The 13,319-nt window shown below is 41.2% G+C and overlaps 1 protein-coding gene across 6 annotated transcripts in view; it reads right to left on the reverse strand.

The window, feature by feature from the left end:
- MYRIP (myosin VIIA and Rab interacting protein) overlaps positions 1–13,319 on the reverse strand; it is a 717,726-nt gene that overhangs the window by 158,167 nt on the left and 546,240 nt on the right. For all 6 annotated transcript variants that reach the window (XM_056520618.1, XM_056520619.1, XM_056520621.1 and 3 more), the window contains one exon: positions 2,118–2,254. In XM_056520618.1, coding sequence (XP_056376593.1) covers positions 2,118–2,254 — 137 coding nt within the window. The remainder of the gene's footprint in view (positions 1–2,117; positions 2,255–13,319) is intronic.

A 13,319-nucleotide genomic window follows, 5' to 3' on the forward strand; every position in this document is an offset into this window, starting at 1 on the left:
AACAGTGGTTAAGAAAGTGCAAACTCTGAACACCAAATGTCAGAATGTTTAATATTATGCAGCAAATCTTTATTCAGCTTGGTAGAGCACAAAAGCTGAATGATTCATGGAGTTAAAATTGTACATGTGCACCATATTTTTTTTACGCAGTTGGTATTTAAAAAAAAAATTTCTGTGAAAGGCTAGGTTTCCACTTGTTTTTTTCTCTGACAGTTTTTGGATATCTGCCACTGCAGTTTTTGAGCCGAAGCCAGAAGTGGATTCATAAGGAATAAGACATATAAAGAAAGGACTTACAATTCTCCTCCCTTATGAATCCACTACGGACTTTGGCTAAAAAACTGCAGTGGCAATATTCCAAAAACTGCCAGAAAAAAAAACAAGTGGAAACTTAGCCTAATTGTGTAAAAGTAGTGTAAGGGTGGGTTCACACTACGTTTTGTCCCATACGGGAGCGCATACGGCAGGAGGGAGCTAAAAGCTCGCGCTCCCGTATGTGACCGTATGCGCTCCCGTATGCCATTCACTTCAATGAGCCGACCGGAGTGAAACGTTCGGTCCGGTCGGCTCATTTTTGCGCCGTATGCGCTTTTACAACCGGACCTAAAACCGTGGTCAACCATGGTTTTAGGTCCGGTTGTAAAAGCGCATACGGCGCAAAAATGAGCCGACCGGACCGAACGTTTCACTCCGGTCGGCTCATTGAAGTGAATGGCATACGGGAGCGCATACGGTCACATACGGGAGCGCGAGCTTTTAGCTCCCTCCTGCCGTATGCGCTCCCGTATGGGACAAAACGTAGTGTGAACCCAGCCTAATTTGTAATTTATAAAGTGCCATATTCTCAATACAGTGATCCCCCGACCTACGATGGCCCCAACATACAATCATTTCAACATACGATGGCCTCCCAGAGGCCATCGCATGTTGAAGGCAGCATCAACATACAATGCTTTTGTATGTCGGGGCCATTGCATAAAGGGTTATCAGGCAGCGCAGACTGCTTCAGCGGCCACCGGATAGGCGTTTAAGGTGCCCCATGTGGTCCGCTGACGATCACTTACCTGTCCTCGGGGCTCCGGCGCGTCCTCTTCGGGATCCCCTGCATCGTTGCCGCTCTCCATCGACATCATCATGTCACTGCGCACGCCGTCCCATCATCCAATAGGGGCGGCGTGCGTAGCGATGTGATGGTGGCGACGTGAGAGCGATGTCGGGGAAGCAGAGGCCTTGCCGGAGCGTCAGGGATACCCCGGGGACGCGGCGACAACGATAGAAGGCGACATCCAGGGCAGCGATGACGAGCGGTGGCGGTCCGGAGCGGCGGGGACACGTGAGTATAACCTCCAATACCAGTGGTCTTCTAGCATGCCCGGACAGCCGTTGGCTGCAGATCAGCAACTTCCTCTTTTGGGAAATCTGACTTGAAGTGACTATTAAATTCCCAGTTATGTTCCAAAGCTTCCCAAAGGAGAAGAACACTGACTTGAAGACAAAAGTACCTTTAAAAGTTGGTAACAGAGAGTCTCTTTGCATATCTTTCTTCCCAGTATTCCCAGTGAAGCATAAATTGCCGATACGTCTCCATACATCTTTATGGTGTTCTCCTCAAGGAGAAATATAACCCATTAATATACTTTGTATCACCTATGTGGCCAAAAGTGGATGTGATTGTGTTAAAATGCCACAGATTCTGTTTTTGACTCACAGTAAGGCCATGTGAGCATGATAGTACAACAAGGAACGTGCCTAGGAAAGCAGGAACTGCTGTGTTGACAGTAGAATGTCAAAACACTAAGATCATACGATACCTAAACATCACCAGATATGTCACACTAAAGTTTGTACAGTAGTGGAGGCAAAATATGTAGTTGTTTCAGCACAATGGTGGTATCCACACAAACTTGCCTATGCCATTGTGCCTAAGCCACAGATCATTGACCACAACATATTCACTTGGCATTGCCCACGCAGTAATTTGTTGATCATTACCTTTAGTGCATATTTATGCTTATGAGTGGGTGCGAAGGAGAAATAGACTACAAGAGTAATATAAGCAGGTGGTAAAGGCACTTAAAATAATATTAGAGACATCCATAATAAAGAAAGATTCTTACCTGCAACATCTGCACAGGCTCCTGTCTCCAGTCTGTGCTTTCTGTACAGATTCTTTAGCACTTTGGCACTGCCAAAACGTTTGAAGCGACTTTTCACATTGTTGTAGTACCATTCCAGTGACTGGGTCCTCAAAAGCCTGTAATAACAACACCATAGATAAAGTTTAAATGTATTTAAATTATGACCTAATAATATTACATATTATCAAATAATAGTTAACAGTTATTATGTCCAGATTTATCACCGCAGTTTAACACAACTTAGTTGGTGCGTAGTTGCTTCAGAAAATACACAGACTTTTCAAATAATTGTTTCAATGTTGCAGCCTGTTTATGTTATAAGTAACTTTTGAAAAGTTCTGTTTACCAGAAATCGCGAGTTTGGTTCAGCTCGGTTTGACTCGGCAATGAAACAAGATTATAACACTGCCTAACATCTCTAAACCCCTGTCTAACACTGTAAGGAGTGTATTTAAGTAGTTTTAAAATGTTTTTAAGGCTCAGTTATGGCGACTTGCAGTAACCCATGGTAACAATTACAGCTCACCATTTTTAAGGCTTATTCACACCAAAATAAAGCGGCATAAAGTATCCCTGGTTGTCGGTAGATGCCTGCCGGTGTTAATATGCACAAGGAGGCATGGGAAGACGCAGTGGCTTTATCCTATTGTGCCAAAAATTATCCCTTTTTTTTGGGAGTAGCAACAGGTTCTTAGTCTAGCAAGTGAAGAAGATGGCATGGATTTTTCCAAGCATCCCAAAAATGATCCATTTTATTGTGGATGATGGGTTGTGTACATATAGGCCTGGATAGAAGTAGGGTGATGGTGGATTGGTGTTACTAGTAGTAGACAGCAGACAGTGGTGAGGTAGAGTTATCTGAATCCAGCAGAGAGCAGGCATTGGTGGACTAGGTATACTTCTACCAGGGCTTTGTGATACTTGAGGTGCTGGCACAGAGGCTTAATTCCAAAATTTGGACCTGCCTGTGCCTCACTTTTTCTGCGCACATACAGTACCATGCCTGTTTTCCTGCATCAGGTAACATAGTAAAGAATTTCCACACAGCAGGATACCATAAATAGCTAGGTACATCAACACCCAACTGTGCCCCTGTTCTCAAGCCTTCAGATCCAGCACCAGTATCACCGTCACTTGCTCCTAAGCTGCTGGGACCAGAAGGCCCACTGACATCCTCTTCTTTAAACTCCCCTTCATCATCCCCACCACTCCTCTCAGTTAAAACTACTGATGTGTCATTGTGGCCTCCTTGTACCCCCGCACCACATCCACCATGATGCCTTCTAGAATCCTCACCATGACTACCACCAGTCCCACTAGTGCTATGCTTGGCCACTGCAGCCCCTTTCCCCACTTCAGCAACACGCTCCAAAGGCTGACCTTGACCTAACTCCTCCACGTGGCTAGTGCAATCCTTCTGCGTAACAATAGGGGAGGGGGGAGCAAAGACAGAGATGAGGAAACAGACCCTCTAGGATGGACAATTTCTTTACCAGACATTTTAACCATCGTTTGATCTTTTTTGGGGGGATTTTTCACCAACCTACTTGTCAACTTTAAGTTTCAATGCTTTGAACTGCGTTTATCCTACAACAAGGTACGTATAAGGCAAGTTTAATAAAACCAAAATTTTTAAAATATAGTCGCTTTAGAAGCCTAATGTGTTTGGAATGCACAGGCTTTTTAGAATAATGCGTGTTTGCGTGAACACAACTAGAAAGATTTAAAGGGGTACTAAAGTGGAAAACATTTTTTTTTTGTCTTGTCCACGGTGCTCTTCTGACACCTGATGCCCGTATCTGGAACTGCCAGATCAGGAGAATATCCCCATTGCAAACCTTTGCTGCTCTGGACAGTTCCTGACACAGACAGAGGTGTCAGCAGAGAGCACCGTGGACAAGACAAAAAAGAAATTCAAAAAGAAAAGAATTTCCTCTGTAGCATACAGTTGCTAAAAAGTACTGGAAGGGTAAAGATTTTTTAATAGAAGTCATTTACAAATCTGTTTAACTTTCTGGCACCAGTTGTTTAAAAAAAATGTTTTTCTACCGGAGTACCCCTTTAAGGTGTGTTTGCAGAAAAATATGAAATTCAACAAAACTATGTTAACAGGCCAGATACGTGTCAGAGGAATACGCTTTTGCATGCCAGAGATGACAGCATAAAGAATACTGAAGGTGTTTGCAGAACAATATGAAATGCAATTTTCCGAAAGAAAAAACATTAGAACGCAGCCTTAGAATATGGCAAATGTATCACAATGGCTCATGCTGTTTGATAAATCTGGCACAACTTTACATTGTCTAATTTTTACTTAATTTTGGCATATTTCTGAGCGAGACATGAGTGTCACAAACACACAATACATATGTTTTAGTTGAAGATAAGCCAAATTTTGGTGCAATTTATGCCAAACTTGAGCAAAATGCAGATTGAGAAATCTTACTCACTGTGTCAAGATTTATTCCACTCTTTACTTTGCCATGTTAGCAATAAGTCATTATTTCACAGATGTGTTGCATAGTAAATTATACAAAAGTGTAATGTAGACACTAAGGATGTTACCACAACTCTTAAAGCATCACAATTGGAGAAAGTCCAAGCTATGAGTATCAGCTATAGAAGTGACCTGGCTCCAGAAGGCTGTGGTTATTTATATTGCATTCGGAAAGTTTTCTTTTTTTCACAATTTGTTAAGTTGTGGCCTTGTGCTTAAATAAAAAAAGTTTTTCACCATCATTCTGCTCATCATTCACCCCATAATGACAAATACAATTTTTACAAATCCTTGGTAATTTATTAAAGGGGTATTCCAGGCCAAAACTTTTTTTTATATATCAACTGGCTCCGGAAATTTAAACAGATTTGTAAATGACTTCTATTAAAAAAATCTTAATCCTTTCAATAGTTATTAGCTTCTGAAGTTGAGTTGTTGTTTTTTGTCTAACTGCTCTCTGATGACTCACGTCCCGGGAACTGTGCAGTTCCTATGGGGATATTCTCCCGGGACGTGACATCATCATTGAGCAGTTAGACAGAAAACTTCAGAAGCTAATAACTATTGGAAGGACTAAGATTTTTTAATAGAAGTAATTTACAAGTCTGTTTAACTTTCCGGAGCCAGTTGATAAATATAAAAAAAGCTTTTTGCCTGGAATACCCCTTTAACCTGTTAAGGACCAAGGGCATACAAGTACGCCCTTGCATCCTGGTAATTAAATGCAAGTCCAAAGGATAGGGGATAAGATGTCAGATCGTTGCGGTCCCGCTGCTGGGGAGCCCTGGGATCCCCGCTACGGCACCCCACTATCATTACAGCACAGAGCGAGTTCGCTCTGTCCGTAATGACAGGCGATACAGGGGACGGAGCAGCGTGACATCATGGATCCACCCCCATGACATCACGTCCCTTCCCCTAATGCAAGTCTATGGGAGGGGGCGTGACAACCACCACGCCCCCTCCCATAGACTTGTATTCAAAGGGGCGGGTCGTGACATCACAAGGGGCAGAGCCGTGACGTAACGATGCTCCGGCCCCTCCGGCAACTCGCTCTGTGCTGTAATGATAGCGCAGTGCCACAGCAGGGATCCCGGGGCTCCCCAGCAGGGGGACCGCGGCGATCTGACATCTTATCCCCTATTCTTTGGATAGGGGATAAGATGTCTAGGGGCGGAGTACCCCTTTAAGGACCAAGGGCATACCTATACACCCTGAATTCCTTATTGGCTTTAAAGTTAGCACAGGAGCTGCGCTCGCTTCAGAACAGCTAGTGTTGGCTACTATCAGTAGCCGGACACTCACTGCTAATGACAGGCAGTGGGAATTCCCCCATTGCCAGTCATTAACCCTTTAGATGCCGTGATCAATGCCGATCACGGCTTCTAAAGTGAAAGATCATTGGTAACTCAGAGGGGTTCACGGAACCTCCGAGACGGGAAAGCGGGGGTTCGGTGAGCTAAAATGGCAGAGGAGGGTCCACTTACTTGCCTCCTGCCAGCGATCTAACTGATATAACTGATTTAGCCTGGCTTATAGTGAATGCAATCTAATGATTGCATATCAAAGTCTCCTTTGGGGACTTCAAAAGTGTAAAAAAAAAAAAAGTGTAAAACCCCCTCTCCTAATAAAAAAATAAATAATCCTTATTTTCCAATTTCACATCATATATCAGAAAAAAAATTATAAAAAGCGATCAAAAAGTCCCAATAAAGCAAAAACGGTACACATAAAAACTAAAGATCACGGCGCAAAAAATGGGCCCTCATACATCCACGTATACGTAAAAAATAAAAATATTATAGGGGGTCAGAAAAGGACAATTTTATGCATATAAATTTTTTTTTTTAAAGTTAGCTTTTTTTTAAAGTAAGACAATAATAGAAACACTTTATAAATTGGATATTTTTTTAATCACATTGATCTACAGAATAAAGATAATGTATAATTTGTACCATAAAGTGCATTTGTATATATATAAAAAGAAAAAAAAGTTGCAAAATTGCAGTTTCTTTTATAAATTACGGCACTCAAATAATAATTTTTTGGTATCATGGTACATCTTATGGTAAAATAAAACATGACATTACAAAGTACAATTGGTTGTGCAAAAAAACAAGCCCCATATGGGTCTGTAGGTAAAAAAAATAAATAAAAGTTTATGCATTAAAGCATTTTAAAAGGAGAGGAGGTAGAAAAAAAACACAAAAATGTAAATTGGTCTGGTCCTTAAGGGGTTAAAAAAAGAAAACCTAAAATATAGCATTGCCATAAGTATTAAGACCCTTAACTAAGACCCTATTCAGACCCTTTTATAAGTACTTAGTTGAATCTTTGGCAGCGGCCTCCAGTCTTCCTGGGTATGATTTCTCAATGTTTGCACGCCTGGATTTTTAGAATCTTTTACGTTTTCTGCAGAATGTCTCAAGCTCTGTCAGGTTGGATGGGGACTGTCAGTGGAAGCCATTTTCAGGTGTCTCTAGAGAAGTTCAATTGGGTTCAAGTCATGTTTCTCACTGGGCCACTCAAGGAGATTCACAGAGTTCTCTCCCTGAACCACTCCTGTGCTGTCTTGGCTTTGTGCTTAGGGTCATTGTCTTAAAAGGAGAACCTTTGGCTTAGTCTGAGGTCTAGAGACCTCTGGATCAGGTTTTCATTAAGAATATCTCTGTACAGTTTTACCTTCACCCGGACCAGTCTTCTTGTCCCACCCACTAAAAAATCCACATCATGATGCTGCCACCACCATGCTTTATGGCAGGGCTGGTGTTGGGAGGATGATGAGCAGTGCTTGGTCTTCTCCAGACATGAGGCTAAATCTTCCATCTTATTTCCATTAGACCAGAGTATTTCTCATATTTCCAGGCAGGCTTTCATGTTTCTTTTACTGACAGGCTTTTTTTTCTGGCCATTTTGGCCGTAAAGCTCAGGTTGGTTGAGTGCTGCAGTGATGGTTGACCTTCTAAAAGTTTATCCCTTTTGCACACATGATCTTTGGAGCTCAGCCAGTGTGACCATTGGGTTCCTGGTCACTCCTTTTGACAAGGCCCATCTCCCCTGAGCATCCAGCTTTAGGAAAGTCCTAGTTGTTCCATGGCTTGGTGTTTGCTCTGCTATGCATTGTCAGCTGTACAATATTTTCAAGACAGGGGCTTTATTTTTACGAATAATGTTTAATCAACTGAATTTATTACAGGTGACAGAAATGAGAGCCCCAGAAATTTTAAGTGTCATAGGAAAGAGTCAAAACACTTACATGTCCATGCAAAGGTTCCGCTTTTTCATTTTACTTAATGAGTTAACATTTCTAAAATTAAGTTTTCACTTTTCCAGTAGGGGGTATTAAGTGTAGATTGATGAGGAAAGTAGATTTTTTTAGCACAAGGCCACAACATAAAAGAATTTGATAAAAGGGTCTGAAAACTTTCCAAATGCATTGTACTTCTCATAATTGTTTCATTCGGTATGTCATGTTCTGTACTGATGACTTTTCTACACTGTAGAACATTGTTATTTTTCCATAAGAAGAAAAAATTGTGAGAATCATTACTGAATCCAAGCGTATAATAGATGCAGGAAGTTAAAGGCCATTGAGGCCATCAGTCACAGTGAATATGTCATGTTTTGCCTACGATGTAACTCATCCAATTAGGCAGAACAATTGTATTGAAAAGGAATCGCAATTAAATTTCTACTTCAGAATCTGTCAACATTGTGAACACTCAACAAAAAAAGTTTTGACCTAAAGGCAAGGCATAGTGATTGTCTACAAGCGAACACAATTGAATGTACAATATTATCTATGTATACTAGTCCATATTGCTCATTATGTGGTCATTTAACATACACGGACCATTAACTCTTGCCCTGCAAATGAAGGTTTACAAGGTGCGCTGTATATACACTATTGGGGATATTTATGAGAACCTGTGCAGAGGAGGAGTGGTACAGTTGCCCAGAGCAACCAATCAGATTGCTTTTTTCGTTTTTCACAGGCCTCTTTGAAAATGAAAGAAGCAATCTGATTGGTTGCTATGAGCAACTGCACCATTCTTCCTCTGTGCAGGTTTTGATAAATCTCCCCCTATAGGTCTTTAACACCACACATAAGAATCAATACTGCTGCATGCTACTGGAATGGACAACAGAAGTTAGTAAGAGGACTCCCCCTTCTAGGACATCCTTTGCTGTTCAGCAGCTATTGTCTGAATCTATACTTTAGTGCCTTCCTGCTCTGCCCACCTTCTCGATTCACACTACACATATAACTAATAATACATACACTTCTCTGATCCATTTAACTGCTTCCCCCAGCATCTACACTAAAAAGTGCATGGAGATTAAATATACAATGTCAGCTGCAAAAACCTTTTAAATCATGTAGATAATAATAACAACAACAGTAATAATAGTAATAATAATAATAATATATGTATAATTGCAATATACGTTACAAAATGTGCATATTTGGGGTGAAAAAAACTCCATACTTCTTACCACTAGGGGTCCCTGCAGCTATATTCTGTATGTCTTGGTTGGCAGCTGTGCTGAGACAAAATACAGGGTGGAGCAAGCAGGGCTCTCTGTGTGTGCCCTTGACTTGTCAATCAGCCTGCTCTGTGAGCTGGGGGCATGTCTCAGAGACTCAGTGCATAGAGCAGACAGTTGATATCTCTAAAAAGTAATGTGAGAAAGTACCCACATGAGGGCTTGTGTCATGCTTGCCCAAGGAAACTCCCCCTCCTCTGCAATGAACTGAATGCAGTGTGAGCAACATAAAAAAGAGAAAAAGGAACCATAAAGGATGAAAATAAAGATTTAAGCACATGAACAGAATCTGCTACAGTTAAAGAGTAAGGCTGGAGCATTTATTTTATCCTATGACAGGTTCACTTATAAAGACTATAAGAACTGTTTTGAGAAAGAAGCATTTTAGAGACAGACCGAGTGTGCGAAAAACATAAAAGACAATGTCCGCTGCAATTCTAGTATCTAATAACACCCTGCTCTGTACTAGAGACCAGCACCTATATTATTCTGCATAATGCAGTGGGAGAAATGGTAGTGATAATGCACTTCTGCCAAGTAAGTTATCATGAGAAATATGGCTGCCTTGGAGGCATAGAGATGACTTTTTTACCTTTTCTTTATTTTATGAGCTCAGCAAACTTGCTCAGATTTCTGTTGGAATGGCTAAAAATACCTTTGTGTCTTGTGTGGGAGATTAGCTCTGTAGCTAATCTCCCACAATCAAATGGCAGCATAATAGCAGTCAAAAACAGGGACACCATAGTAATGTTTAAAAAAGGGCTTTTTCTGTCTTTATTGATTAATAACAAAACAAATACAGTCTTTAGCTTCAGACACAAACAAATACAAAAAAAAATCCTGCTTGTCCAGTGCTAGCTACACAAAAGCTTCCCTCTCCTTATAGGTGGTTTACTAACCCAACAAAACAGTCACCAAAAATGCGTTACTCAGGCAAGATAAATGTTCCCTTTTTGAGGCTGCCACCTCAGGACTCCAACTCTTATTATAGGTTCCTCACAGCCTCTCAGTGCATACCATATTTTTCGCTGTATAAGACGCACTTTTTCTTCCCCAGAACCGGGGGGGGGAAAGTTGGGGCGTCTTATACGGCAAATACACACCTATCACGGCGGTCCCTGCGGCCATCAACGGCCGGGACCCGCGGCTAATATAGGACATCACCGATCGCAGTGATGCCCTGTATTAACCCATCAGACGTGGCGATCAAAGCTGACCACTGCATCTGAGGCGAAAGTGACACTAACCCGGCTGCACCGGGAGGGACCTTACCGGCCTTCTCGGTGTCTGCTCTGTGCTGGGATCCCCTGCATGGCCGGTGCTCTCCTTCGTCGTCATCACGTCGTTGCGCACGCCGCCCCGTCATCCAATAGGAGCAGCATGCGTAGCGACATGATGGCAGCGACGGAGAGCGAGGATACCGGGCAGCAGAGACATTCCGGAGCGACGGGGACACCCCGGGGACGTGGCGACAGCGATGGAGGGCGACATCCAGGGCAGCGGTGACGGGTCCGCAGCGGTGGGGACACATGAGTATTACCTCCTATACCAGTGATCTTCAACCTGCGGACCTCCAGATGTTGCAAAACTACAACTCCTGGCATGCCCGGACAGCCAACGGCTGTCCGGGCATGCAGGGAGTTGTAGTTTTGCAACATCTGGAGGTCCGCTGGTTGAAGATCACTGTGATCTATACTTTACATTGTATTCTAGATTTTCCTCATTTAAAATTGGGTGCGTCTTATATGCCGGAGCGTCCTATAGGGCGAAAAATACGGTACTTGGTTACACCTTTTGTAAGCCAAGTAGTATGAAAGGCCCCACTACCAAACCTACCTTTCATCCAATGAAAATCCAAATCCGATAACAGGACTTCCTTAGCAAACTAAGTCTCACCGGGGATTTTAACTATTTCCTGGAATTCCCATATCTTATCCGGATTTCCCTGGATGGGATATACACTGAAACCTAAGGTACACATAACAAAAGTTTCCCCAATGACCATTATTCCTGTCATTATCTCACAGTTGTAAAACATCTTGGAACAATAATCATGAATATATAAATTCATTCAGGATGTGAATTATAATCACTGACACTGCAGGATGATTTTTATTACTTGTGTCTCAATTGTTAGGCAGCATTCAACATAAAAATTGCTTATAGGCATTTACTATTTTTACATATTTCTGAAGAACAGGGATACAGTAAGTGTATTTCTCTTTTTCTGCACAGTGTAAGTAGTAAGATTCTGGATGCATAGCCAGTGCCAAATATTAATCAACTTTATCCTGCAAAACCTATGCCTCCTACTGCTTGTGTGGGAGGAATTCAATCCCAGTTTGTGTATCAGGGAGCAGCAGTGAATTTCTACCGCAGATAGCATTTCCAGTGACCAATTCTGTACATGCTGAACTCCCACAAGGTAAAAAAGAAGGGGATTAATTGAGAAAATAATGAAAATCATGATCTCATTATTATTTTTTTTCCAGATATACAATGAGAAACATTTAATACATCTACTGATAAGATCATATTATTACCTCTTATCAACCTCATGTATGGAATCTGTTTTGTCTCAAAAAGAACAGTTACTGTAGTGAGGTGTGTGAAGTGCTTAAAATGATGTACAGAGACACTTACCAAAATCCCACATTTTGAAAAGACCACCACCCATATCCAGATCAGATTTTGTCTGATGGATTGTCAGTCCACCGTTCAGTGTGCAGAGTGGCCGTTTATTTAAAAAAGAACCCCCCCTGTAGAAAACAACTTTTATATGCAGTTTTGGACGGTCTTCTCAAAGAGGTTTCCCTATAATTTTCCTGGACTTTATTTAAAACACCACTGGCTAGATGTCTGCTGACCCAGAGACTGCTAAAGAACAAAAGCCTTAAGGACCCGGGGTTTTTCCGTTTTTGCCTTTTCGTTTTTTTCCTCCTTACCTTTAAAAAATCATAACGCTTTCAATTTTGCACCTAAAAATCCATATGATGGCTTATTTTTTGCACCACCAATTCTTCTTTGTAATTAGAGATGAGCGAACTTACAGTAAATTCGATTCGTCACGAACTTCTCGGCTCGACAGTTGATGACTTTTCCTGCATAAATTAGTTCAGCTTTCCGGTGCTCCGGTGGGCTGGAAAAGGTGGATACAGTCCTAGGAGACTCTTTCCTAGGAATGTATCCACCTTTTCCAGCCGACCGGAGCACCTGAAGGCTGAACTAATTTACGCAGGAAAAGTCATCAACTGCCGAGCCAAGAAGTTCGTGACGAATCGAATTTACTGTACGTTCGCTCATCTCTATTTGTAATGATGTCAGTCATTTTACCCAAAAATCTACGGTGAAACAGAAAAAAATTAGCCCTCATAGCGCCCTAACACAGAAAAATAAAAAAGTTATAGGGGTTAGAAGATGACCATTTTAAACGTATAAATTTTCCTGCACGTATTTATGATTTTTTTCTGAAGTGATACAAAATCAAACCTATATAAGTAGGGTATAATTTTAACCGTATGGACCTACAGAATAAAGATAAGGTGTAATTTTTACCGAAAAATGTACTGCGTAAAAACGGAAGCCCCCAAAACTTACAAAATAGTGTTTTTTCATCAATTTTGTCGCACATTGATTTTTTTTCCCGTTTCACCATAGATTTTTGGGTAAAATGACTAATGTTATTACAAAGTAGAATTAGTGACGCAAAAAATAAGCCATCCCATAGAATTTTAGGTGAAAATTTTAAAGAGTTATGATTTTTTAAAGTTAAGGAGGAAAAATTGAAAAGGAAAAAACGGAAAAAGCCCGGGTCCTTAAGGGGTTAAAATGATACCCTACCTATATAGGTTTGATTTTGTCGTACTTCTGGAAAAAATCATAACTACATGCAGAAAAATTTATACGTTTAAAATTGTCATCTTCTGACCCCTATAACTTTTTTTATTTTTCCGCGTATGGGGCAGTATGAGGGCTCATTTTTTGCGCCATTATATGAAGTTTTTAGCGGTACCATTTTTGTATTGATAGGACTTATTGATCTTTTTACTAATTTTTTCATGATATAAAAACTGACCAAAAATACACTATTTTGGACTTTTGAATTTTTTTTGCGTGTACGCCATTGACCGTGCGGT

This window comes from Hyla sarda, chromosome 5 (genome assembly GCF_029499605.1).
Source record: "Hyla sarda isolate aHylSar1 chromosome 5, aHylSar1.hap1, whole genome shotgun sequence".
NCBI classification, from domain to species: domain Eukaryota; kingdom Metazoa; phylum Chordata; class Amphibia; order Anura; family Hylidae; genus Hyla; species Hyla sarda.